Genomic DNA, 24753 nt, shown 5'->3' with positions numbered 1-24753 from the left:
CTCCTGCGCGCTCGACGCTCGAGGTCAGCTGCCGTGAACGGAGGGGAGTTGGGGAGGAAGGAGAGGCGGTGGACGCACGAGGAGCTCCTTGGGCGTCGGGCGCGCGACCTCCTTGGGCAGCGGGCCCTTCTTCTTGACGTTCCAGCCGACGGGCTCTTTGCGCAGCGTCGCGTCGACAAACTCGTCGACCATGGGCGAGAAGCGGCCCGCCGGTAGCCGCGGTGCGGGCTCGTTGACGATGTACTGGAGGAGCTCGAGGATCGACATCTGGTGGCCGCTCCCGGCGAGCGACACGCCCGTCGCCTGCTTGCGCGATGCGGCGCCCGACGGCTTGCGCGAGCGCAGCGACTCGCGCTTGGCGGCGCGCTGTCGCTCGGCGAGCATGATGCTGTCGCGCTTCTTGTCGGGCTTGGCCGGGCTCAACGTGTCGTCGCCGATCGTGCCGTCGTCGCCGCCGCCGCAGAAGGTCGCCTCGCCGCCTTCCTCCTGTACGCCGGCGAGCGACAGTCGCGCGAACGCCTCCTCCTCGTCGTCCGACGAAGGCGTGTCGTCCTCGGACGAGAACGGGAACCGGCCGATGGCGAGCTCGACGAGCGAGATGCCGAGCGACCACACGTCCGACTTGACGCTGTACGGGTCGCCCGAGATGCGCTCCGGCTGCGTGCAAGTGCCGAATCAGTGTCTGTTGACGAGTGGGAGAGGGCGAGAGAGAGAGGTCGACGCACGCTCATGTAGGTGCTCGTGCCAACGAACGTGTCGGCGACGCTGTTGATGAGCTCGCCCGAGACGCCAAAGTCGCAAATCTTGATCTGACCCGCCGAGTTGAGGAGGATGTTGCTCGGCTTGACGTCTGCGGCGAGAGGGAGAGAGAGAGAGAGCGCAGGCGTCAGGACGAATTCGCGGGAGGGAACGCCGAGAGGAGGACGGACCGCGGTGCATGATTTTGTGGACCTCGTACAGGTACGTCAGGCCCGACACGACGGCGAGCGCAATCTTGCCGAGGATAGCTTCGGGGATAGGCCCGACCTTGCGGTGGATGTTGTCGAGCGAGCTGTGGCGAGGACGAGACCGGGTCAGGGCCTGACCTCGACGACGAGGCAGGAGAGACGTGGACGCACCCTTTGTCCATGAACTCCATGCACATGCAGATGTGCGGGTCCTGCAGGTAGGCGCCGTAGAACGAGACGATGTAGGGCGACGAGCAGTCGTGCATGATCTGGAGCTCGCGCAAGATCTGCTTGCGCGTCGTGTCGCTCGTCGCGATGTGGACGACCTGCGCAGGAAGGGGGCGCGAGTCAGTCGCCGCGCCGCACGTGCGGGAAGAGAGAGCGGGGCGCACCTTCTTGGCCATGACCACCTTGGTCGGGACGTGCAGGGCCCGGCTGACCGTGCCGCCGTTGCCGCACCCGAGCTCGCCCAGGACCTGCAGGTCCTCGTTGCGCAGGTCGAGCTTGAACTCGACGCCGAGCTCGAGGGTCGCGAGTTGCTCGTTGAGCCGGTTGTGGTAGCTGCGCGAGCTCGTCGAGGTGCTCGAGCTGGACAGGCTCGGCGTCGTCGGGAGGAGCGGGCTCACGCCGTCGGTCGAGTCGAGGCTGACGACGCTCGTGCGGTTGCTCCTGCTCGAGCCGGCGACCTGGATGGGCTGTGGTCGTGCGGGAACGGGGGGAGCGGGCGCCTTGAGGAGGAGGTCGGAGGCGTCGCTGCCGGCGAGCGTGCCCGGCTTGACGGCCTCGCTGCCGAGTGCGAGGCCCTTCTTGTTGCGGTTCTTGGCGCGTCGTGCGAGCAGGCCGCTTGGCGGGGCGAGGCCGCCGTCTGGCGGTGCTGAAGAGCTCATCGTGTGGGGAAAGAGGACGACGAGGGCGAGAGAGCCGGCGGGGCGAGACGAAGACGGCGACAGTTGTAGGCGGCTCTGGTCGATGTGCTGCTGGCGGTGCGCTGCCGGTCGCTGTAGCAGAGAAGTGGCGACAGGCGAGGAGCGTGTCCCGGTCGACGAGGCAACGGCGACGAGCTCGCGGCGGGCCAACCTCGACGGAGCTCCCCTCGCTTGTTCGACGGGCAGTGCGAGCTCTACTAGTGTATGCAGGTGTGGCTAGACTACAGAATGCTGTATCTCGCGCAAGCGATATAGACGAACGAGGTGAAACCGGAGGGACCGAGCGACTGAGGACGACGAGTGCGAGGGGACGGAGGAGAGGGCTCTAGAGAGACAGGACGTGTAGAGGGGTCAAGAGAGGACGATCAGGCAAGTGTGCGGGAGAGGAGGAAGGGTGCGCCGGACGACGGTCGCCGCGCTACGGCGCGCCCGCCGCGCGGAGGACGACGTGGTCGAGGACGAGCTGCGTGTGGACGGCGTAGTTGTGCGTGTTGAAGTGGACGGCGTCGTGCATGACCTCCTGCATGGCGTGCATCGAGCCGTAAAAGTCGACGAGGTACGCGCGCGCCTTGACGCCGTCGCGAGAAGGCGCCTGCTCGGCGAGGTATCCGTGCGACGACAGGTACGACGCGGCGAGCTCGTTGCGCGCCTCGTTGCGGTTGTTGTTGCGCACGATAAACTGGCGGCCGAATTTCTGCGGCAGGAGGAGTGTCGGGCAAGGGGAAAGGAGAGGGAGAGAGGGAGGGGAGGGGTCAGAGACGAGCTCGAGGTCGGGCGAGCGCACGGCGAGGACGAGAGGGAGAGGGGGAGAGAAGCGCAGAGCGCGCAACGCACCTCCGGGATGAGGAACGAGTTGACCGGCGTCGTGTAGACGAAGCTGAGGTCCTCGCGCCTCGGCTGCGACGGCGAGACGAGCTCCGGCTCGTGCTTGGACCGGGGCCAGATCGACATCAGGTTGTCGAGCTCGGCGGTCCAGTCGGCCGACGTCGCCTCGGTGTTGTGGCTGCCAAAGCTGACGAGCGTGTGGTCGGCGTACGTGAGGTTGAGGAGCTCGGGCCAGGGCGCGAGGAGCGTCTCGACCGTGTGCGGGAAAATGCGCTCGTCGTACCTGCCGAACCGGCCCCCGTAGTACTCGTTGAGGAGCTGCGCCGTGTGGTTCGCGTCGCGGTAGGCCTCGCGCAGGGTGCGGCGGTACACGACGTCGAGCGGCTCCGAGTCGTTGTCGGCCAGGCTGAACCACGCGTGCGAGAAGATGAGCGGCGTCGTGCGGCCCTTGGGGAACAGGAGGCACAGGAACTGCTCGTCCTTGCCGTTCTTCGGGTTGACGCCGTAGATGCAGGGACAGGTGCCGTCAACGCCGTCGGGCTCCTGCTCGGGCGGGTACGTCCCTCGCGGGATGAGCATGAGGCGGACAGGGAGGCCGTCCTTGACAAAGTTGCGCGAGTTCGAGTCGCCGAGAACGTGAATCCACCGGATCGACGTGTCGCGCAGGGCCGTGATAAAGTCGCGCGTGTCGGCCTGCGTCGTCGACAGCGGGCGACAGCCCGAGTAGGCGTGGTACGTGGACGGCGCCCGGTCGCCGCTCCACCAGCCCCACAGCGACGTCGAGCCGTGGTAGCACGCCTTGCCGGCGAGCGTCCCGACGACGTCCATTTCCGGCGCCCGCACCGACGGCGGCAGGGCCGCCACGCCCGCTCGGGCCCGCTCGAAGACGTCGCCGCGGTCCTCGAGCGGCAGGACCTCGAACTCGAACTCGCCGTCGATCACCGTGTCGTTGTAGCAGTGCGCGTAGATGGGCGGCGCGTCGTCGGGGAAGCCGGGCGTGCTCCCTGTCCGGCGGTCGCGCCAGTCGGGGATGTCGTACGCGACGAGGCGGACCGACAGCGAGTAGTTGCCCGGCTCAAGGAGCGGGACGACCCAGCCGTGAGCGGGCTTGGGCGTCGGGATGCCCGAGAACCGCTGCCCACGCTCGCCGACTACGCTCAGCCGCAGCCACGACGCGGCGTCGACGTCGGGCCCGGGACTGGCGACCCTCGCGAGCAGGACGTCGCCCGCCGTGTACGAGGTGCGCAGGTCGTCGTGGAGGAGGCGGAACCGCTCGGGTGCCGGGGTCGAGTCGTTGAACGCGACGAGTGGTGGAGGAGCGAGGTCGTGGGACGGGAACAGGTTCTGGCGCAGGACGCGGCGGTACTGTGTCGGTCGAGGTGACCAGGTGAGCGTCTGCGGTCCACCTACGCGAGCCCGAACGTGAGAGGAGGCGCACCGGGAAGAGCGGGAACGCGAGGGCGACGAGGGCGACGCCAAACAGGCCGGCGACGACCGCGACCGGCGTCGTCTTGCGGCGGTAGCGCTTGTACTGCGCCTTGAGCGATGACCACTGGGCTCGGACACGCGATGGCGGCTCCACCTTGGCCAGCTCGACGTGGTCGAGCGCGTCGTCGTCGTCCTCATCGGCGTACTGCGGCTGGAGGAGCGGGATGGACACCGTGCGCAACTCGGAGGCAGCTGCCGTCATGGCCGGCGAGCAACGTGCACCTGCACAACGAGGCGAGCTGTCGTGGCGGGGCGTGAGAGCAGGTGGACGACTCAGCGCGAGCTTCAGGACGCTATGCAGGTTAGCGCGCCTCCGGCCGTCGCGTCCTTCCAGCCGATCGGCAAGCTTGAGCGCGCGCCGCGCGGTGACAGGTACGAGTTTGCGCACGATCCTCCTCGAGAGCGTCGCTTCCTTGCGTAGCTCGCTGCGGCTCTCTCTCTCTCTCACCCGGCCAGTCACGTCCGAGAGCCAGGGGAAAGAAAGCGGTACAAGCACCGTACACGTGCGACGATCCGGGATGCGCTCCTTAGTCCTCCTCGGGCTCGAGCGGTCCGTACGGCCTCGCGTCGAACCACGACTTGTCGAACTCGTGCACACGAACGTCTGCGAGTGAGCGAGTGCGACGTGAGCGCTGCACACGAGGAAGAGAGAGAGGGAGAGGAAGGGGGGAGGGGGGGGACGCACAGCCGTCCTCGCCGCCAATGGCGTAGCCCTTGCCCTGCGGGTGCACGGCGACGCTGTTGCAGGGGCCGAACCCACCCTTGACGCGCGAGACCTCCTCCTCGAAGATGCGGTGGAAGAACCGGACCTCAAAGTGGCCCTGTCGTGCACCGGTCGTCGTCACGTTCATCGCCTCCTGGCCGCCGCCCATGACGACCTGTCGAGCGCGCGAGGGAGCAAGGTGAGTGATCGACACGTGGTGCGTTGGAGAGAGAGGAGGACAGGCGAGGGACGCACGTAAGGCTTGCCCGGGATGATCGCTGCCGAGTTGAGCGGCGGCTCGCCCGTGTACGTCTTGATGAGCGTCAGGTACTCCTCCTCGCCGTGCGCATTCTTGTGCGGGCCGACCGACCAGATCTGGGACACGGAAGCGTGAGCAAGGGGGGGTCTCTGCGAGAGGGGGAGAGAAGGGCTCGACGGCGCGACGCACCTTTGCCGACTTGTCCTTGGACGACGTGACAAAGTAGGTGCCGTCCGGCGACATCTGCAGGTCCGTGATGACGCCCGCGTGACCCCGCTCCTCCTTGTCGAAGAACAAGAGACCCTCCTCCTGCGGGCGGGAGGCAACGAGTCAGTTTCGCTCGGTCGAGAGCGCGAGCGCGAGGAAGTCCGACGACGCACAGTGTCCCACAGGTTGAGGGTGCCGTCCTCGTGCGCGGTGACGATGAGCTCGTCGAGGCTGCACCACGCTGCGACCGTCGCCTTGGAGCCCGTAGGCTTGATCGTGAACTGCGGCTCCTTCGACTCTGCGAACGGGCGACGAGCGGTCAGAAGTCGGGCTCGCTCGAGAGGCTGAAGACGAGAGGAAGTGGGACGCACGGGACTTGAGGTCGTCGCGGTTGATGGCAAAGACCGAGACGCCGCCGGGGAAGCCCATGCGCTTCTCGGTGACGGCGAGCACGCGCTGGTCGTCCTCGCTCCACGCGACGCGCTTGACGGCAGTCGGGAACTCCCACGTGTACAGGCACTCGCCCGTCTTGACGTTCCACAGCTTCATCATGTTGTCCGCCGAGCCCGTGACGAGGAGGGACGAGGTGGCTGTCGCGGCGCGAGAAGAGGTGGGTCAGTCGAGGTGTCGTGCGAGCGCTCCTGCGCCTCGTCTAGACGTTCGCCGCGGCACGCGCGCTCCTCGCCACTGAGAGAGGAAGGGAGAGAGCTGGGACGCACTGTCGACGTCGACGGTCCAGACGGTGCCGTTGTGGCCGTCGTAAGTCCCGACGCGCTCGCCGTTGTGCGACCGCCACACGTTGACGACGTGGTCCTTGGCGCAGGAGAACAGGAGGTCGCCCTCCGAGTTGTAGACGACCTCTGCGGGCAGCGAACCAGGCGGCGTCGAGAGCGAGACGACGCGGGATGGGGAGGGAGATGAGCAGGAGGGAAGGAGGGGAAGAAGGCTGGTCAGCTCGTGCGCGACAGCCACGACCTGGCCCAGATCGACACTCGGTTGCTCTGCAGCTCGCTGGCATACTCGGTGCACGGCCAGGGACTGTGCCGAACGAGGGAGATGAGGGAGATGGGGAGGGTCGAGGGAAAGAGGTGCTCACGGGTGAGAGCGCGCTCGTGGCCGGACAGCATGATGGGACGCTGTTGCCAGAGGGGTCAGTTCGGTACTTCTGAGCGGGCAAGAGAGCTGCACGTGCCATGATGGGCGAGCTGAGATGCGGTGGACGAGGAACAAGGGAGGTTTCCGAGGACGAGACTCTGCCCTCGTCGCTCTCGCTCTCACCGGCCCTGGCCTACCTGCGCCAGCTCGGTGCCGGACAGCTACCTCTTGAGCTTTGCCGCGGCTATACGCGCGCGCGCTCGTCGCACCGCTGTCGCTGCCTTCGTCGCGCGTCGAGCTCGCTCAGCGCAGGTGGTGGTCCTCGACCTCGCTCTCGCGACCTCGGTCGAGCTGTGCGTGTTCGTGACAGTGCTACCATTGAGGACGGCTCTGAGCAGCGCGAGAGAGGAGACGCTCTCGACGCGCTCCTTTCAGAGCCCGCCTGCTCCCGAGGCGGGGGACGAACGACTCGCGCCGCTTCGCTGGTCTCTGCGTCTTCCCTTGCCTTGCGTTCTGCGTCCACGACCTCGTTCGTGATCCCGTGCTTCCGACGCGCTCGGCGAGCTCGACCTTGCGCGCCTGCTCTCCCTGCGTCGCGACCGCGCACGAGCTCTCCCCTCCTCCCCGCCTCGCGTCGCCGCGACCAACATGCTCGACGACGCCAAGATCCGGTCGCCGACATCCTCGGACCCGCTCCTCGACGGCGGCGAGCGCGGCTCAGACCACGACACGCTCGAGCTGGAGGAGCTCGGTGAGCTGCCGAGGTGGGCTTCTCCCCCGGTGAGTTCTCTCTCCTTCGCGCCCCGACGCGACGTGCCGCGCAACAGTCCACACTAACGCCTACTCTCGCGCGTACAGGCTGTCGGCCTCCCGAGGAATGGACGATGCCGCATCTTCGAGCGGGTCGCTCTCGTGGTCCTCGCCGTCCTCGTCCTCGTCGTCATCCTCGAACCGAGCCTACCTTCTGCCGCCACCGCCAACGTCAAGACGTTCCTCGGCATCCACCCGCAGGACGACGATTGCGACGCCTACGCGCTACCAGGCGTGCTGCGCTTCGACTACGAGAACCGGTCGGCCAACTTCTGGGAGCCCGCACTCTCGCAGTGCAGGCCGCGCGACTACATGACGGCCCTCGCGTCCGATCGAGATGCCGATCACGAGCTCGACTTCCTGCGAGGACGCGTCGTCGTCTTCTTCGGCGACTCGGTTGACCGATTGTGCGCCCGCGCCCTCCTCTCGAGCACGCGCCAAGTTGACCCCTCTCACCGTACAGCGCCCTCAAGCACTTCTGCGACTTCTGCGCCGGCGAGCTCGAGACGATCGGCAAGGACCACCCGTTGATGCCGCCGCTGCCTCTCGGACGGGAACACGCTCCTCCAGGGTGTGCGTCCCTGCACCTCCTCTCTCCTCGTCGCATCGCTCCGACATTGACGCACGCCCTTGTCGCGCCTCGCAGACGTCTCGCACCGCAACACGACCGACTGGCCTGCGTCCGAGATGGGCGTCCCGCACGTGTGCCGCGTCGAGCGGCATGATTTCCACCTCGTCAACGTCTTCCAGTTCGGCCTCTTTCCCGAGGACGAGGCCTTGACGAGGCACCATCACTTCCTGCCTCCCGGTGACTTTGAGGGTACAGCCGCTGTCCTTCTCTCCCTCCACTCGCTCTCTCGCGCGCAGTCGACGCCGCACTGACCCACTCCTGCCCTTCCCTCTTCCCTCCTCATCTCCTCTCGTCCCCCATCCCCCTCGTCACAGGTCGCTTCGACACGTTCGTCGTGCCCCTCCTCGAGAACCTCGCCGAGCGCCGCCGAGCCGACCGAGCTGCCGCCCTCGCCGCCCCGACGTCCGTCTCGCCCGCATCGTCCTACCCGATATCGGCCGCGCCAGACCTGTTCATCACGACGGCGACGTTCTGGAACTTGATGAGGCGGCCAGACGAGCTTCCCCTCCCGACGGGGAGCTGGGCGCATGACCTCGGCGCGTGGGCGCCGCCGACGCGCGAGCGGCAAGACTGGTGGGAGGTGCGAGTGCAGGAGGCAGTGGAGCACGTGGCACGTGCGTGGGGCGCAGCGAGAGGGAGCACGAAGCTCGTTTGGCGTGCGTCCCTCGTCTCTTTCCCCTCTCCTCGTCCCCCTTTGCGCGACCGGCGCTCGTTCAGGCGCACCACTTCCCGGCACTGACTTTCTCCCTTCCTCGCCCTTCCTTCGCACGTCTCGACTAGCAGGTCGCCTGCACACGGTCTATGGCGAGAACAAGTGGCCCGTCATGAAGGTCCGTGCGCAAGACGACGTCGCCGTCCGGGTCGTCGAGCTGCTTCAGCAAGAGTCGGCCGCCGCCGAGACGGGCACGAGGTGGTCGCGATGGACCGAGGACGTCGTCCCGACACTCGGCGCGTCGTGGCGCAGCAACCGCACGTGCGACGAGGTGCGCGAGCTCGCGCTCGGCGAGCGGATCAAGGTGCTTGAGTGGGGCAAGGTCTTCGACGGGCAGCAGTTTCACGGCACCGTCGACGGCGTACACCCTCTCCCGCTCCCAGGCAACTGGGTGTACAGCAACAGTGCGTCTGCGCCCTCTCTCACACTCCCTCTCTCGGCGCCGAGCCTGACTCGCTTGCACCCTTTCGCGCGCAGTGTGGCTCGACGTCCTGCGGCGCCATGTCGAGCAGCAATGCTAGTCGTGCCGTACCTTGCAGGGAACTCTCTGCGACTGTAGAGCTGGCCTTCCCTGTTCATCTTGCGTTTTCTCGGGACCTTCTCAAGCTCGCCCGTCCGGAAAGCCCTCGACGGTTGCACGGAAAAGGTTCTTTCTTTCTCTTCGCAACTCTCTGTGTTGAGCGAGAACACGCGAGAGAGCGAGAGATGCGCGGAACGGGCAAGTCGATCGTTACAGAGAGGTCCGGCTCGGCGCTCAAACCTCGCGCTCGAAGGCCGACGTGGCCATGACCCGGCCGTGCGTAAAGTACACGCCCGGACCAAAGTGCACCTTGTCCGTCATGTAGTCCTCGATGGCCTCGGTCGTGTGCCAAAAGTCGAGCACGTCGAGCGGCGCGAGGTTCGGCGACCGGGACGCCGGCGGCACCGACTCGCCGTCAGGGCCGGTGAACCCACGCGCCGCGAATGCGCGCAGGATGGCGAGGTTCTTGTCGTGAAAGTTCTCCGAGTGGCAGACGCGCAACAGGGCGGGGGTGATCTTGGGCGCGTCCTGCGTGAGGGGAGAGAAAGGAGGGGAGGGGAGAGAGAGAGAGAGAGAGAGAGATTGGGAGGGGAGGGGGGGGCCAAGATGAGCGCGGTTGAACGGCTGCATCGCAGGCATACGAGGCTCGAGGAGACTTTGAAGAAAGAGAGGACGCACCTTGAACTTGCGGCACGACTTTGCCGTCGATAGGCCGAACGACAGGCGCCTTTGCGGGCTCGAGAGGTCGGCCTTCTCAAGTGACGCGAGGCGCTCGGCCGCGGCGGCCACCTCGTCGATGTACAGGTTCATGTCGTCACGCGTGTGCTCGTGTGCGTGCGAGCCGTAAGACAGGAAGACGCGGTCGCCGCCGCGAAGAACGAGGAGGTCCGGGCGGTCGGCGAGGATGTCCTCGATGCGAGCCGTGCCGGGACGGTCGTCGTCCTCGCGCAGCGCAAACAGGCCGCCGAGCGTCGCGTTGGCGAAGTAGGCGTTGTCGTCGTCGGCAAAGTAGGCGGCGAGAGGAGGATCGTGCACGGGCGTGAACCATTCCCACGAGACGAAAATGTCGGCTTGCGGATCGCCCTCGACGATGCCGACGCGGCAGAACTGTCGCGTGGCACGCCAGTTGCGCTCCTTGGCGCTCGGTGGGTCGTGTAAGGCGCCGCACGAGGAGCGTAGGTTGTACGGCGGCGTGCGGCGGATCGACCGCAACGCGGTGTTGGCCGGGTCGACGAGCGGGAACGCGTCGTACATGTTGCGCGTGTTCGAGTCGCCGATGAAGCGGAGCCAGCGAATGCCGGCTCTGCGCGCGAGCTCGAAAGCCTCGACCGGGGAGGGAAGGTCGGCGAGGGCGCAGTTGTGCTGCTTCTCGTACTTGCCCTGCGCGGTCGCCGGCACGGGCGCCTCGACCCACGAGCCGCGCATGTCGTACAGGTCGCCGTATTTACAAGGCCGCTTCGACGGCGAGGACGACAGGGCCGGCAGGCTCGCTGCCCAGCTCGGCCGGACGGCGATGGTCGTGTTGCCGTGCTCGACGACCCGGTCGACGTAGCGGGCGCCGTGGAAGGCGTCCGACACGTCGCAGAAGTACAGCGGGTGGTTGAAGAGGCGCAGGTACGCCTCGATGCGGTACTCGCCCGGCTCGTCGAGCTGGACGGCGTACAGGAGCGACCCGGCGGACGCGTCGACGAGCTGAGCCCGCTGGATGCGAGGGCCCGACACGACAACGGAGAACGTCGACGATTCGAGGACGCACGTCGAGTTGCTCTCGGTCGTCGTGCTGATCTCGACGTAGAGTGGCCGACCGGCCGTCGGCGACTCGGTGACGGTCGACAGGCGGAACAGGTCCTGCGGCGCCTTGTCGAGGTCGGCTCGACCGAGTGGGCACGCCGGCACGGTGCGGTTTGCGCAGGTCACCGCCGTGCTGCTGACGAGGTGCTGGTGGACCGGGTCTGCTTCTGCGACGGGCTGAGCACGCCAATGCAGGCTGAACAGGCTGGCGACGACGAGCAAGGCGACGACGCAGAGGACGGGGCGGGTCTTGCGCGCCGTGGTGGGACGAAGTGGGCGCATGCCGGGTACGCGATCGCCGCCAACGAGCGGCTGTTCACACTTGAGGCAAAGAGTCAGCGGCGTGCGAGGAGGGCGGACGGCGAGGGAGCGGCGACGACAGCCCCGACAGCGATATCGAGACTCACCGCGTCCGCGTCGAGGGACATTGACGAGGCGGCGTGTCGGGACATGCTGGTGCTGCGCTGTCGAGGTCGCGGGCGCAGGAGGCGGTGAGGTCGGGGTGGGAGGAGCGGTGGGCGTCGCGTCTGCGCTCGGTCGATGGCGGGCGGGGTGCAAGGAGCTGCGAGTGAGGTCGACGCAGAGCAGGGCGGGCGAGGGGCACAGCCGAGGGGCACAGCAGCCGTCCGTCCAGCTGCCGGCAGGGGCGCTCGGAGGTCCGGCGCGGGCCCAGGTTCCTGCCACGTGCGCTCGCTCGATCGAAGCGGCGGCGGTTCTCCTATGCATACGTCCAGCTATCGAGCGCGCCAGTCTCGATGCTGTCTACTGTTCCTGCTCACGGGCTCGCATCGATGTCGCGCACTGCCGAACTGAGGTACTCGGACCCGGAGCCGTTGGCGCTTGTCGACCTTCTCAAGTCGACCTTTCGCCGCGACAGCTCACGCAGGCTCGCCTCCTGCGGTGCAAGATTTTCGTCGACAGCACGCGAGGGCTCAGACGACCGAGCGAGAGAGGCAGAGCGAGAGAGAGAGAGAGCAGAGCGAAATCGCGTGCGAACGTGAAAGCGACTCGACGAAAGCGACCGGGCCGAGCGCGTCTCTGCCACCGTCGCGGTCGGGTCAGGTGCGCCTCGAGTCGTCGTCAAGATCGTGTTGCAGAGAGTACAAGGATCTAGGGCAGGGAGGAAGGGGTCTAAGTCTAAGAAGAAGCTCGCTCGAGAGACGGGAAGCTGACGACGGCCTCTTGCCCGTCGAGGAGCGCTGTCCGGAGCGCCGTCTCGTTCAGGCGGATCTTGCGCGCAAAGAGGCCGTCGCCGTGGCGGATGCGCTCGAGGTCCTTGATGCCGAGCTCGCAAGGGTGCGAGCCATCGGTCGACTTGTGCGACTTGCACGGCCGGACCCAGTCGACGTAGACGGCGGGAGGGAGGTCGCCGAGCGTCGGGTACTGGGTGTACTGCATCGTGACGAAAAAGTGCTCGCTCGGCGCGTGGACCTGCATGAAGTAGGCGGCCCAAGCGTCGTAGTCGGGCCCGTTGACGGCGTACTCGGCCATGTCGCGCGTGAGGAGGAACCACTGGTGGGTCTTGCGCACTTGGGCTCCGCCGGGCGTCAGGTCGAGCGCCGTGCACTCGGCATCGACGCACCGCGCAGGTCCTCGCCCGCAGTCGATGCAGGTGACGTCCCACGCGCGCCGGCCGAGGACGCGCGAGCACTCGGCCTTGCAGACCGGCGCGGGTGGTGGACCGTCGCCGCCGGCCTCGAGGGTGGCCTGCCACCTCGAGAGCCACGCCTGGCGGTCGGCGGCGCCGAGACGAGGCCAGGACGTGCCGTCGACGAGGATCGTCTTAGTCCAAGGCACGTCGCTGCGCAGTGCGTGCCGCACGAGCGTGACCTCGGCGAACACCTCGCTCTGTATCGGAGCGGGTTGAACGTCAGTGACGGAACCGAGAGAGAGAGAGAGGCGAGAGAGGCCCGAGCGGCGGCGACGCACCCATTTGCCCCACTCGACGTCGACGCGCTCCTCGTCGACGAGCTGGACGTTGCCGCAGACGCCCATGCTCGCTCGGTACCGCTCGACGACTGAGTCGTTCATCCTGGCGTCGGCATGCACGACAAAGAGGTCGTCCGGGTGCCACAGGTGCTCGACAAGTTGGCGGGCGCCCTCGAGCGTCTCCTCGGTGTGGACCATGAACAGGTACGCGACGCGGTGCTCGTGCGCGTCGACGCCGTCGTCGGACCTCGGCTGCGCAGGCTTGCATTCGGGCCACCGCGTCGCCGCTGCGTCGACACTGCCGCTCGCCTCGCCGCCCGAACCCGCGAGCGCGTCGACGCCGAGCCAGGGTGCGAGTGCGGCGGCGTCGCTGTGCAGCTTGGCGACGTGGGCGGCAACGTCGTCATACGCCGTGGCGGGGAACGTCCAGGTGACGAGGGCGAGGACGAAGCAGGCGGCGACGAGGGCGTGCACTCGTCGGCTGCGGAGGACGGCCGAGGTGCGCTCGAAGGTGGACGGCGAGGGGTGCGCCCCGACTGGCTGATAGGACGAGGGCGGCGGCATGGCCGGCGGCCGTCGTGAGCGTGTGCGGCGCGAGCGAGAGCAGCTTGAGCGAGGAGGAGCGTCGAGCGCCGATCGGGCCTCCGCTTCCCACCCGGAAAGCCGGTCCCTTGCGAATCAAACTTGCTCAGATAGGGAAGTGTGCGAGACGCGCGAGGAGCGCGAGCTGGCGCTCCGTCGGGCGCTGGCGGCCACGACTTTCCAGCGCGCTCGCGCGACAGTCGTCGAGAGCTGCCCCTGCCTCGCTGTCTGGCACGACAGCACCAGGGCCGACATGCCTGCCCCCCGAACAGCCCCGCTCGAGGCGCACCGACTCGTGCCGCTCCTCTCGCCATCGACCACCGCCTCGACCCCACTCGACACGGCCCCGACCAGCCCCGACCAGGCAGGGCACTCGCTCCTCGGCAACACGACTCGGCCAGGAGACGATGACGGCTGGGCGGTCGAGCGCCCGCCGCTCAAACGCGACTACCTCGACGACGACGGCCTCCTCACTCGCCTCGCCGCCCGCGTCCCCCTCCTGCGGGCAGTCGCGCACTGGCGACCAGACGCACGACGAGCTCGCTCGGTCGCCGTCCTCGCCGTCGGGCTCGCGACGCTCGGCGGCATCCTCGTCACGACGGCCGCCGCCGGTCACCTGCGCCATCTCGCCGACGACCTCGAGGGCGCGAGCGGCTGGCGGGACAAGCTGAGCGGTGCGGCGCACGGTGTGACAGGGTGGCTGTGGGGCGCAGAAGAGCCGTGGCGGCGGCCGATGCGCGTCGAGCGCGACCCGACCGTGTCGCTCGGCGACTACCTCGCCAACATCTCCTTCGTCCCCTTCCCCGTCCCTGCCTCGACCTCGTCCATCCTCGCGACCTCGAACACGACCAACGGCTCGGCGTCGAACGACCCCGACTCGTACCCGGCCGCCGACCGACGCCGCTCGACGACGCCGCTCCCGCACCCGTCGTACTCGACGACCGACGACCGCAACGTCGTCCTCCTCACGATGTGCGACGGCCGGTACGTCCACGCCGTGCGCATCTGGGCGTTGCGCGCTCGCGACCTCGGCCTGCACCGCGACAACGTCGTCGTCCTGTGCCTCGACGCCGCCTGTCTCGACGAGGCCGAGGCGCACGGCCTGCACGCGTACGGCGGGTTCGTCAAGGAGGCGTACGCGTCACGCGTTCCAGTCGTCGGGCAGGGCCTCGAGGTGCCCGACTTGCCGCCGCTTGACGCGAGCTCGTCGCGCCCCGGTGGCGCGAGCGGCGCACGGATCCTCGACAAGCGCGAGGGTCGGGACGGCGGCGCCGAGCGCGGCGCGTTCATGCAGTACATCAAGTTCCGAGCGCTGTACGAGATCAACGCCGCCGGCTTTGCGTCGCTCTTCTTCGAGGCCGACACCGCCCTCACCAAGAACCCGTTCGTCGACTCGATGCGCCCTCTCGTCGCCGGTCCCGACCCGTCCTCCCTCGGCGTCGCGCCCGCCGACCTTTCGATCGACGAGCGTCGTCGGATGCCCTCGCCGTTCGCCCTGCCGCGCGCTCATGTCGCCGCCGCCGCCGAGGACCAAGCCGCCGCCGCCGCCGCCGCCTCGGACGCCTCGCTCGTCGACCCCGAGGGCCTCGACCCGGGCTGGGACATGCTCATGACCCAGGACGGGTGGCACGTCGCCAACTTTGGCTTCTTCCTCATGCGCCCGACGATGGCGACGACGCTGTTCTGGCGCAGCACGCTCCGCCAGTACGTCGCGCGAGGAGGGTGGGACCAGGAGGTGGTCGCCCAGTCGGTCCACGAGCACGGTTGGACGCAGCAGTGGCTCCCAGGGTGGTGGGAGGAGGGCGAGTCGGCGGCCAACGAGACGACGACCGAGGCGCCGACGACTTACGAGGAGCGCAACCGCCGCGAGCAGTGGCACTTTGTCGACGAGCTTGACGGGCTTCGCGACGGCGAGCGCCTGCGCATCGCCATGCTTCCTTTGAGCCAGGTGCGCCCCCCTCTCACTCTGTCTTGGTCGTCGGCCTCTTCCAGGATCCTGACCTCGTCTCGCCCTCTCCCGCTCCCCTCCCTGTGCCCCGCGCACACTCGCAGTTCTTCGCCTACCACGTCTGGCTCTTCGGCTGGTGGTACGTCCCCTCGTCCAGTCTTTCTTCGGCAAATGCTGCGCGACTCGTCCGAGCACTGACCCGGTGTCCTCCCTGTCCGCCTCGCAGGAAGCCTCCTCCCGACCTCCCCGACCCTGTCGTGCACCACATGACGGCGATCAACTACCAGATGCGCAACTTCTGGCCAAGTGCGTCCTCGCTCACTCCTCTCCCTCCTTCTTCCTCGAGCGTCGACTGACCCCGAGGTTCGAGCGCACGCAGAAGAGCGCGGCTGGTACAGCGACATCGACGGCTACTACAGCCACCCTCGCCCTCTTCTCGTCCCGTGGAACGCGACACACGCGCCCGAGGTCGCCGTCGTCGAGGGCGAGCCGTCGTCGCCGGCGCCCGCCAACCGCACCTTGTACTCGCGCGACGAGCCCGACTTTGCGGCCTCGACCTTGACGGGCACGTCCGACGACCTCCTGCACTACGCCCGCATCCTGCAGCTCCTCGGCGCCGTCTCGACGACGATGCCCGTGTCGAACCAGTCGTCGCAAGGCGAGTTTGCCGACGGCTCGAGTCGAGCGGCGGGCTCGGCCGACACGTTCGCCGTCAAGCTCCCGGGCAAGCTCCACATCGTGCGCGAGTGGGACACGATCGAGCAGGACTCGACTCGGCTCCTCGACCTCGAGTGCGTCTCCTTCCTCTCCCCTCCTCGCACACCTACCCGCCCTGACCGACGCCGAACGTCATCCCCCTCTCTCGCAGTGCGGCCGTCGTGCGTTCCTCGTTCTCGGTCTACTCGAGCATGTCTAGAGCCTCTCCTGACCTTGCACGTCCATGCTCGCAGCGCGCCTCGGTCGACGTCGTCGAGCCCGCCTTCTTCAAGCACGCCGCCCCCTTCCTGTCGCCCGGCGAGCTCACCGCCTGGACCTCGACCCGCCTGCGCATCTCGCTCGCCGCCTTCGACTCGCCGATCGCGCTCGTGTCGCACCTGCGCGACGTCCTCGCGCCGTACCTCGGCTCGACGGCGGCAGGGTTTCCGGCTCGAGGCGTCGTCGTCGAGTTGTCGGACTGGGAAGCGACGCTCGGCTGGTCGCTGGACGACCTCGATGCCGAGGAGCGGGCGGGAGGGATCGACGAGCAGGGGTTCGAGGCGCTCAGGACGTCGAGGCGGTGCCAGGGCTGGGAGCGAGTCGAGACCATTGTGCGCCGTCCTCTCTTCCCTCCTCTCTTGAGCGGCTCTACCGCATGCCGCCCGTCACTGACCGACTCTCGTCACGCAGCCGTTCTTATGGTGTACAGCCGAGGAGTAGCGGGAGCGTCAGAGACGTTCGGACCCCCTTTTCTCGTCCTCCTCCTTGTGTAGCCGTGTCCTCCCGCCTCTCGATCCGCATTTGTAGACACGGTTCCCTGCGCCTCTAAGTTAGTGCGCTCGAGAGATACTGAGAGAGCTTTCGCGAGCGGTCGTCGACTCTGAGAACGCCGGACCGCCTCCGCCTCTGAGCTGGACGGTCCAGGCCACTCGTGTCTCTGCTCCTTGTTCCGCGACTCCGGCTGCTCCCTCCGCCAGCAGACCGGCTCGCAGACGAGCCTGCTGCACCGCTGCGCAGCTGCACCACGGCGGCAGCCCGCCCGCCCGCCTCCAACCTCGCCCCCAGCCTCATCACCTCGAGCGACCCTCGCACCCCGACTTCCCGCACGCATGGCGCACCGGGCGTCGTTCACCGTCCCGCACACGCCCGAGGCGAGCCAGTACCGCCGACCGGGCGACGTGTCGATCTCGGTCTCGGCGGGCGAGCACACGGCCGCGTCGTGGGCGCGAGGGAGCTGGCGCACGGCGGCGGCGGCAGGGGACCCGTTCGCGGCGGCGTGGGGCGGGCGCAAGGGCGGCAGGGGCAAGGCGGTCGCACTCGGATGCGTCGTACTGCTCGGCTGGTTGGGCCTCGTTCAGCTGTGAGCACCCTCCCCTCCTCCCTCTCGACCGGTCCGCACTCTCGCCTGCTCCCACGCAGGACGCTGACTCTTTCCACCGTGCAGCCGAGATGGTGCACACAACGCGCCTATACCGTGCGACCCATTCGAGCGACCAGGCCGACTGCTCGTCAACCTCTCGCCGCTCGACACGCACTGGCGCCCTCTCGACGACACCGCCTGCCCTCCTTTACCCGCCTACCTTCCTGCCCTGCACGAGCTCGTCCTCGGCGACACCCCCTCGACCTCGCAGCACCACCACCCGCTCAACCCAAAGCAGCTGCAGCTCGTCGCGGCCGACCCTCTTCCTCCCCTCGCCGCATCCTCCCCACCCGTCGACGCCCTCTCCTTCCTCCGCTCGTCTCGATCACGCCCTCCGACCGTCCTCCTCCTCGGCGACTCGACAGACGACGACGCCCTCGACCACTTCTGCCGCCTGTTCGACCACCGCTCGGCGATCTCGTTCTCGCCGCGAGGCGGCAGCGACCCTCGCCTCGACGACTTCCTCGTCGCGTCAGAAGGTGGCGAAGAGACGAGTCGGGCCCGAGGAGAGCTGCGCAGCTGCGAGCTGCTGAGGGCGGACGGGCGTCGGACGGCTGTGCGGGTGCTCGGCGCCCGGTTCGACGCGTCGCGGGTCGGCGAGCTACCGCTCGCGGCGCTCGAGGCGATGGGAGGAGCAGAGACGGTGGACGTCGTCGTGGTGCACAGTGGGACAATGAGCCAGGTGCGCCCTCCTCTCGCCCACCCTTTTTCCCTCTCTTACACGGCGGACGCTGATCTTGCCTGCCCCACCTTTCCCTCGTCGCGCCTTCCTTCCGCCTTTCTCGCCCACGTCGCAACCCGCATCGCCCACCTATCCGACCGACGACCAACGAGCAGGAGGAGGACGGCAGCTCTGCACGCTCGCAAGCCGTCTTGCCGCAGCAGCTCGAGCGAGGTACAGCCGACCAGCGGCGCTCCCTCAAGGCCATCCGCCAGAGGTTCCCGAACGCGCGCATCGTCGTGCGACTGTCGCATCGGCCGCAGGACGAGGGCAAGAGCACCAACCTCAACTGTGCGTCCCTCTCTCTGCCTCGTCGGACGCCCGAACGTCGACTCACGCACGCAGCTCTCCTCCCACAGTGGCAGTACAGCAGCTCAGGCACCTGCAGCGCGAGGTGGCTCAGTCTGAAGGCGTCCCCGTGTTTGGTCCGTCCTCTCCCTCGCCCCATCCTCCTCCCCTTCCTCCCGACTGACTCCCTCCCTTTCTCCTCCATCGCCGCACTCACAGACTTTGGCCGCCTCGTCGAGGGCTACCAGTTCCTGCAGGACGGCGAGCACCTGTCGCTCAACCCGGGCGGCGTCGTGTACGCCCAGGCGGTCGTGCACCAGCTCAGGCTCGCGCTTGAGCGGCGGACGAGCTGGAGGAGAGGGTGGCTGTGGAACTCGTGAGCGACGCGGCGTCTGTGCGTGAGATGTAGACGAGGCGCAGTGCAGCCGTGTTTCGCGCTCGTCTGATCATGAGAGGACCGAGAGCGAGTGAGTTAACAATTCCCTCGAGCGGAACGACGACTGTCGCTCTTCCTTCTTGGCGCGCCGCTTCCGAGGTTCTGCAATCCAGCGAGTCTGGCAGGCAAGCAGCCTCGTTGCTCACTGCACGAGAGAAAGTGACAGCCCTCGTTCGTCTCGAATCGAGCCCGGCGCAGCACCGCGCGGCCGCTCTTTCCACCAACGCCTGCTCACGCTCGAGCGGCGCACGGCCACTGCGCACAAGCTGCCATGACCCAGATCCAACCGCCCACATCGCCCGTCCCGCCAGCGCCGCAGAGCGACGACTCGGCCCGCGTCTCTCGCGCCATCAACCTCGCCGCCGAGCTGTTCGAGGCGCCCGCCGTGACGGGTGCCAGGTTCGTCGGGCGCGCCGACAAGCAGTCTAGCAGCTGTGCGTGGCTCTCTCACCTCTCTCTCTCGAGCCCCTGAGGAGGAGGAGCGCTGACCCATCCCCCGCCCCCACAGCGACCCTCCTCGTCTCGCTCTCGCAGCGCTCGCTGTCGGGCCTGACCAAGCGCAGCGCGACCCAGAGCCTCGTGCTCGGCGGCCCCGACTCGGACGTCGTCGCGACCACCCCGGTCTCCTTCACCTCCGAGGAGGTCAAGCACGTCTCGCTCTCGCCAGATGGCTCGCGTCAAGCCGTCTTCCGCCAGATCGCCGCCAAGGACGGCAAACCCGCCCGCAAGGTCGTAGAGATCGTGCGCGTGCTCGACGGCCGCAAGGAGGACGAGCTCGACCTGTCCAACGAGCACGGCGACTTCTACTTCGACTCGACCTTTGGCTCGGCCTCGTGGCACCCGTCGTCGACCTCGCTCGTGTACACGGCCGAGGCGCCGTCGCCCAAGCCCGACCCGTCGGCCACTCGCCCGTCGGCGGTCAAGTTCGAGTACACGCCCGACTTTGGCGAGACGTTCACCGGCCGGCGCGAGCCGACCCTGTTCCTGCTCGTTCTCGCCGACTCGTCGTTCCAGGGCGCCCTGCAGCAGGACGAGCCCACCCTGTCGACCCAGGACGCGCCGACGCAGAGCAAGCCCGCCCTGTCGGTTCACCGCCTCACGTCGCCCAACCTCGCGGGCCCCGTCGTCTTTGGTCAAGCGGCCTTCCTCCCCAACACGGACCGCCCGAGGCTCGTCGCGACGGGTTACGCGCCGCTCGGCGACGGGCGCAAGCTCGGCATCGTGTACTGCACCAACCGGCGCGCGCGCATCTACGCCCTCGAGGTCAAGGCCGAGCACAAGGCCGCCGCCGACGACGAGGATGGCCACGGCGACGACGCCGACATGCCCAAGGTCGTGTTCCGCACCTCGTCGGCCACGCCCATCTCGTCGGCCAGTCGCTCGGCGCGCTCGCCGCGTGTCCTGCCCTTGGCCGCCGACTCGCACCAGACCGCGCGCGTCGTCTACATCTCGAACGCGCTCGGCGGGCCGCACGCCTCGTGTGCGGCGCTTGAGCTCGCGACCCTGTCGGCGTCGCTCTCGGTCGACGAGGCTCGCACCGTCGTCGACGTCGTCGACGAGCCGAGCAGCAGCAGCGGCGACGCGTTCCCGGGCCTGTACGTCGACCAGCTCCCGCACGAGCCGTTCGTCGTCGTCGACGGCGGCGGCGCACAGGGCGAGGTCGCCGTCGCCATGACGTCGGTGTGGCGCACGAGGCGCGTCCCGCTCGTGGTCGGGCTCGAGTCGGGTCGCGTGACGAGCCTCGCGCCGTGGCCCGAGCGACGCACGAGTGTCGACGCGGCGCTGCCGTACCTGTACCTCGGCGACGGCAAGGGCGAGGGCAAGAGCGAGGCGGGCGGCGACGAGCAGGAGCAGCTCGAGAGCTTCTCGGTGCTCGGGACGGACGGGCAGGACAGGGTGGTCGCGTTGAGGAGCGGGCCTGGGTCACCGCCGCGGTTGGTCGTCGCCCATGTGCAGGAGGGCTCGAGCGCCAGGTGGAAGGTGCTCAAGGATGCGCCCGTGTCTCACGAGCGTGCGTCCCCTTTTCTCTCCTCCTCCCTCTCTCTCGGAAAGTCACTGACTCTCTCTTCGACGATGCAGTCACCTCGGCCCTGTCGCGCATCTCGTACACAATCCTCCCTCTCCCCAAGTTCGAGCCGACCGAGCTCGTCCTCGTTTCGCCCATCCCGATTGACCCGGCCGCCGAGTCGAGCGTCAACTTGCCACCGCTCGTCGTCATCCCGCATGGCGGGCCTCACGGCGCGTCGACGACCGACTGGAGCTACGCGACGGCGGCGCTCGTCCTCGCTGGCTACCGGGTCGTGCTCGTCAACTATCCCGGCAGCGTCGGCTATGGCCAGCGCTACATCGACGAGCTGCCGGCGCGCATCGGCGAGCTCGAGGTCGAGGCGACGCTCGGCGCGGCCCACTACCTCAACGCGCTGTCGCTCGCGAGCCGCACGAGGGGCAAGAAGCTCCTCATGGGCGGCTCGCACGGCGGCTTCATCGCGAGCCACCTGACGGCACGGTGGCCCGACGAATTTGACGCCGTCGTCCAGCGCAACCCGGTCACGGACCTCGTCGCCAATTCTTCCAACAGCGACATCCCCGAATGGCAGTGGCTCGAAGCCGGACTGCCGTACTCGTTCGACGGGCCGCCGACGCACGTCGACCCGGCGACGCACAAGCGCTTCTACGACGTGTCGCCGCTGCGCCACGCGCACCAGGTCAAGACGCCGACGCTCCTCCTCATCGGCCTCGACGACCGTCGTGTGCCATCCGACCAGGGCCGAGCATGGTTCCACGCCCTCAAGAGCCGACCGGACGGCGCGGCCGCCAAGGTCGACGTCGAGATGCTCGCGTTCCCGGGCAACGGGCACCCGATCGACAGCACGGTCGAGGCCGAGTGGTGCGCGTTCGAGGCGGGCGTCGAGTGGCTCGCGCGCTACACGAGCTGGGACTAGCATTGAGCGTGCGAGCGGCGGACGTAGTTCGCGAGCTGGGAGTTGGGAGCTTCGACGACGTGCAACTGAGCTCTTGAGCAGTGTGTCGAGACGATTGTCGAGCCGCAGGAAAGCGAGAGACGTCTGGCCGACCCTTGAGCAAGTCGTCGGACTCCGCCCTTCGCGCCGCGAGCGAGAGGAGGTCAATGAGAGGCGAGCTAGCTCTCTCCCTCGCCGTCTACCTCGCCTGCTCCGCCCAGGTGCAGCTCAACAGCAGCAGCGACAGCTCAAACGGCCCTCGCGCCCACCAGCTCGCCCGCCAGCCGCGCCCTCGACTCGCCCCTCGCCAGGCCTCATCAGCACGATGTCGTCGTCGACCCGGCACGAGGCCAGCGACGGCCGCAAGGTCGTGCGCGTTGTATTCACTGCGCTCCTGATCGACCTCCTCGCCTTTACCATGCCGTGCGTCCCCTCTCGCTTTCTCTCTCGAGGTCGGCGAGCGTGCTGCGCGAGTCGGGGGCGGTGCAGCCGCCGACCCAAGACTCTCTCGCCCCCGTGCAAAGAGACACGCCGAGCTGACAGTCTACACACCCACAGGTTACCCCTGTTCCCGCGCATCATGGAGGACTTTGTGCGGCAAGAAGCGATCGCCCCGTCCTCGACGCCGACCCTCCTCTCGCGCACCATGTCGCTCGTCCGCGCCCTGCGGTCCTACCTGTTCTCGTTTGCGGCGGCAACGGTGGCACCCACAGCACCCACAGCGGCGACGGCGGCGGGCGGCGGCGCAGTCGGCGACTCGCGGTGGGACCTCACGCTCCTTGGCGGGCTCCTCGCGTCCCTCTTCTCGTTCTGCCAGTTCCTCGTCTCGCCCTACATCGGCCGCCTGAGCGACCGGTACGGGCGGCGCACCGTCCTCCTCGCCACCATGGTTGGCAACCTCGCCTCGGCCGTCCTGTGGCTCGTCGCGTCTCGGTTCGAGGTGTACGCCCTGAGCCGCGTCGTCGGCGGCTTGAGCGAGGGCAACGTCCAGCTGTCGATCGCGTGCATCACGGACGTGACGACGCCCGAGGAGCGCGCTCGCGCCCTCGCCCTCGTCGGCGCCGCCTTCTCGCTCGCCTTTACCGCCGGGCCCTCGATCGGCGCCTACCTGAGCCAGCGCGCGTTCGGGCCCGGCAGCGTCATCGCCGTGCCGCGCATCCTCGGCCTCGGCGGCGGCGAGGTCCAGCTCAACGCGTACGCCGTGCCGGCGGCCATGACGGTCGTCCTCCTGGCGTTCGAGACGGCGTACCTGTGGGCGCGCCTGCCCGAGACGCGCGGGTGGACAACGGCGGCGACTGCGCGCGACGACAAGGCCGACTCGACCTCGTCGAGCATCTCGCCCGCACCGCCCAAGCCCTCCTCCCCAGCCCCTTCCTTCGCTCCTCGCCCGCTCGCCGACCCGGCCGCCCGCCTCGCCCACCTCTCGACCACCCACCTCCTCTTCCTCTTCTGCTTCTCCGGCGCCGAGTTCACCCTCTGCTTCCTCACCCACGCCCTCTTTTCGGCGTCCAACGCGCAAAACGGCCGCCTGCTCGGCTTTATCGGCCTCGTGTCGGCCGCGCTCTCGGGCGGGTACGTCCGGAGGCTGAAAGGGACGACGAGTGGGAGCGTGAGGCTCGCGCAGAGGGGCATGCAAGCGTGCGCGGCCGCGCTCGCAGTGCTCGCCGTGCTCCCTGGGCTCGTCGCGCGCGGCGGCGGCGGCGAGGGTGAGGGCGGGGGCAAGGGCAGCGGCACGGGCACGGGCGCAGCGAGAGCGCTCCTGTGGGTCGCGGCCGCCCTCCTCGCGTTCGTGAGCGCGAGCGTCGTCACGTCGCTCTCGGCGCTCGCGAGCGCCGCTGCCTCGTCCCCCTCGTCTCCCTCGTCGTCGCGCGCCTCTTCTGGTCCGGGCGCCACGAGCACGAGCGCGAGCAGCAGCAGCAGCAGCACGACCAGCAGCACTCGCACGAGCCCGAGCAGCACCAGCAGCGGCGCCGCCCTGGGCACGTTCCGCTCGCGCGGCCAGCTCGGCCGCGCGCTCGGCCCGCTCGTCTTTACCGCGCTCTGGTGGGTGTGCGGGCCCGCCGTCGCGTACGGGCTCGGGGCGTTTGCGGTGCTGGGCGTTGCGGGGAGGATGGGGGCGGTGAGGAGGGAGGAGGAGGGGCGGGAGAGGGAGGGGGAGCGGGAGCGGGAGCGGGCGGGGAAGGGGAAGAGCAAGAGCGAGTGAGGCCTTGAGGAGGAGGACGGGGCACAGGACGAGGGGTTGCAACGGCGGGCTTGTCTTGCTCTCTCTCGCTGTCGCTCTCGCTCTCGCGCGGTGAGGCTCTCGAGGGTCGTTCTGTGTCTCGCTCTCGCACGAGCGCAGCGGCGAGACGGGAGAGAGAGAGACTTGGAGAGAAAGAGAGAGAGAGAGACGAGTCGAGGGAAAGGGAGCTCGTCGTTGCTCGCGAGGCTGCTCGTTGCAGACAGATAGTGAGGGACAGAGAGGTACGACAAAGGGCGGGTGACTGTCTCTGCGGCTCCTCACCGGCGCTGTGCACGAGGCGGAAAGATGAAGAGAAAGAGGGTGAGAGGAGAGGGAGGGCGAGAGGAAGGAGGGCGAGACGAAGGAGGGCGAGAGGAAGGAGGGAGAGGGTCGAGACAGGGCGGGCGCGAGGCGCGAGGGAGGAGGGCGAGAGGGCGAGAGGGCGAGACGGCAAGACGGCGAGAGGGCGAGAGAGATGGAGGAGAGACGAGGGGAAGATACGCGTCAGTCGTCATCGTCGTGAGAGACTAGAGTCGAGATGACAAGGACCTTCTCTACGCTCTTATTCACCCTAGCCCGCCCCTTGCCTGTCGGTACGCTAGATAGTCCATAGCTCTAGCGGGAATCTCGCGAATCTC

General features: G+C 68.3%; 10 protein-coding genes across 10 annotated transcripts; 5 read left to right on the top strand and 5 right to left on the bottom strand.

Moving 5' to 3' along the window:
* Window positions 1-153: 153 nt before the first annotated feature.
* RHOBADRAFT_1745 (uncharacterized protein) lies at window positions 154-1402 on the bottom strand (the record flags this gene model as incomplete). The annotated part of the gene is made up of 5 exons (XM_018412374.1): window positions 154-657; window positions 726-850; window positions 930-1051; window positions 1119-1273; window positions 1340-1402. Coding segments are annotated over 5 exons (969 nt in total), but the record flags the coding sequence as incomplete, so codon positions are not given.
* An 839-nt stretch (window positions 1403-2241) lies between these two features.
* Window positions 2242-4388, bottom strand: RHOBADRAFT_55070 (uncharacterized protein; the record flags this gene model as incomplete). Its single annotated transcript, XM_018417651.1, has 3 exons — window positions 2242-2567; window positions 2708-4063; window positions 4137-4388. 3 exons carry the CDS (start codon window positions 4386-4388, stop codon window positions 2292-2294), a joined length of 1884 nt encoding a protein of 627 aa, XP_018269359.1. The 3' UTR covers window positions 2242-2291.
* Window positions 4389-4654: 266 nt separating this feature from the next.
* On the bottom strand, window positions 4655-6571 carry RHOBADRAFT_66782 (uncharacterized protein). The gene is made up of 9 exons (XM_018419079.1): window positions 6548-6571; window positions 6452-6491; window positions 6075-6215; window positions 5727-5945; window positions 5529-5653; window positions 5338-5457; window positions 5145-5264; window positions 4872-5064; window positions 4655-4790 (listed from the first exon to the last, which is right to left on the bottom strand). The coding sequence occupies exons 1-9, from the start codon at window positions 6548-6550 to the stop codon at window positions 4714-4716; spliced, it is 1038 nt and encodes a 345-aa protein (XP_018269358.1). The 5' UTR covers window positions 6551-6571; the 3' UTR covers window positions 4655-4713.
* A 527-nt stretch (window positions 6572-7098) lies between these two features.
* RHOBADRAFT_45875 (uncharacterized protein) lies at window positions 7099-9124 on the top strand (the record flags this gene model as incomplete). The annotated part of the gene is made up of 7 exons (XM_018414680.1): window positions 7099-7230; window positions 7309-7667; window positions 7724-7833; window positions 7907-8080; window positions 8206-8505; window positions 8675-9007; window positions 9081-9124. 7 exons carry the CDS (start codon window positions 7099-7101, stop codon window positions 9122-9124), a joined length of 1452 nt encoding a protein of 483 aa, XP_018269357.1.
* A 186-nt stretch (window positions 9125-9310) lies between these two features.
* On the bottom strand, window positions 9311-11366 carry RHOBADRAFT_55068 (uncharacterized protein; the record flags this gene model as incomplete). Its single annotated transcript, XM_018417650.1, has 3 exons — window positions 9311-9651; window positions 9802-11226; window positions 11322-11366. 3 exons carry the CDS (start codon window positions 11364-11366, stop codon window positions 9358-9360), a joined length of 1764 nt encoding a protein of 587 aa, XP_018269356.1. The 3' UTR covers window positions 9311-9357.
* Window positions 11367-12051: 685 nt separating this feature from the next.
* On the bottom strand, window positions 12052-13407 carry RHOBADRAFT_45873 (glycosyltransferase family 14 protein; the record flags this gene model as incomplete). The annotated part of the gene is made up of 2 exons (XM_018414679.1): window positions 12052-12762; window positions 12844-13407. The coding sequence occupies 2 exons, from the start codon at window positions 13405-13407 to the stop codon at window positions 12052-12054; spliced, it is 1275 nt and encodes a 424-aa protein (XP_018269355.1).
* A 271-nt stretch (window positions 13408-13678) lies between these two features.
* Window positions 13679-16891, top strand: RHOBADRAFT_55067 (uncharacterized protein; the record flags this gene model as incomplete). The annotated part of the gene is made up of 7 exons (XM_018417649.1): window positions 13679-15373; window positions 15478-15512; window positions 15600-15679; window positions 15753-16164; window positions 16242-16251; window positions 16324-16680; window positions 16760-16891. 7 exons carry the CDS (start codon window positions 13679-13681, stop codon window positions 16787-16789), a joined length of 2619 nt encoding a protein of 872 aa, XP_018269354.1. The 3' UTR covers window positions 16790-16891.
* Window positions 16892-17026: 135 nt separating this feature from the next.
* Window positions 17027-18939, top strand: RHOBADRAFT_55066 (uncharacterized protein). The gene is made up of 5 exons (XM_018417648.1): window positions 17027-17429; window positions 17514-18171; window positions 18327-18501; window positions 18570-18635; window positions 18718-18939. The coding sequence occupies exons 1-5, from the start codon at window positions 17179-17181 to the stop codon at window positions 18876-18878; spliced, it is 1311 nt and encodes a 436-aa protein (XP_018269353.1). The 5' UTR covers window positions 17027-17178; the 3' UTR covers window positions 18879-18939.
* A 231-nt stretch (window positions 18940-19170) lies between these two features.
* RHOBADRAFT_55065 (uncharacterized protein) lies at window positions 19171-21959 on the top strand. The gene is made up of 3 exons (XM_018417647.1): window positions 19171-19368; window positions 19443-20945; window positions 21014-21959. The coding sequence occupies exons 1-3, from the start codon at window positions 19206-19208 to the stop codon at window positions 21874-21876; spliced, it is 2529 nt and encodes an 842-aa protein (XP_018269352.1). The 5' UTR covers window positions 19171-19205; the 3' UTR covers window positions 21877-21959.
* Window positions 21960-22257: 298 nt separating this feature from the next.
* RHOBADRAFT_55064 (uncharacterized protein) lies at window positions 22258-24717 on the top strand (the record flags this gene model as incomplete). The annotated part of the gene is made up of 3 exons (XM_018417646.1): window positions 22258-22317; window positions 22453-23983; window positions 24691-24717. Exons 1-3 carry the CDS (start codon window positions 22313-22315, stop codon window positions 24715-24717), a joined length of 1563 nt encoding a protein of 520 aa, XP_018269351.1. The 5' UTR covers window positions 22258-22312.
* Window positions 24718-24753: the final 36 nt, after the last annotated feature.

The sequence above is a fragment of the Rhodotorula graminis genome (genome assembly GCF_001329695.1).
Source record: "Rhodotorula graminis WP1 unplaced genomic scaffold RHOBAscaffold_11, whole genome shotgun sequence".
Classification (NCBI taxonomy): domain Eukaryota; kingdom Fungi; phylum Basidiomycota; class Microbotryomycetes; order Sporidiobolales; family Sporidiobolaceae; genus Rhodotorula; species Rhodotorula graminis.
Note: the sequence above shows the minus strand (reverse complement) of the source record. Positions and strands in the feature narration are given on the sequence as shown.

Coding starts and splice junctions, on each gene's coding strand:
- RHOBADRAFT_55066 (XM_018417648.1), top strand. CDS start 17,179: ATGGCGCACCGGGCGTCGTTCACCGTCCCGCACACGCCCGAGGCGAGC. Junction 17,430..17,513: donor TGGTTGGGCCTCGTTCAGCT/GTGAGCACCCTC, acceptor TCCACCGTGCAG/CCGAGATGGTGCACACAACG. Junction 18,172..18,326: donor ACAGTGGGACAATGAGCCAG/GTGCGCCCTCCT, acceptor ACCAACGAGCAG/GAGGAGGACGGCAGCTCTGC.
- RHOBADRAFT_66782 (XM_018419079.1), bottom strand. Junction 5,654..5,726: donor CCGCGACGACCTCAAGTCCC/GTGCGTCCCACT, acceptor GCCCGTTCGCAG/AGTCGAAGGAGCCGCAGTTC. Junction 5,065..5,144: donor TCATCCCGGGCAAGCCTTAC/GTGCGTCCCTCG, acceptor CGCGCTCGACAG/GTCGTCATGGGCGGCGGCCA.
- RHOBADRAFT_55065 (XM_018417647.1), top strand. CDS start 19,206: ATGACCCAGATCCAACCGCCCACATCGCCCGTCCCGCCAGCGCCGCAG. Junction 19,369..19,442: donor CGACAAGCAGTCTAGCAGCT/GTGCGTGGCTCT, acceptor CCGCCCCCACAG/CGACCCTCCTCGTCTCGCTC. Junction 20,946..21,013: donor TGCGCCCGTGTCTCACGAGC/GTGCGTCCCCTT, acceptor TCGACGATGCAG/TCACCTCGGCCCTGTCGCGC.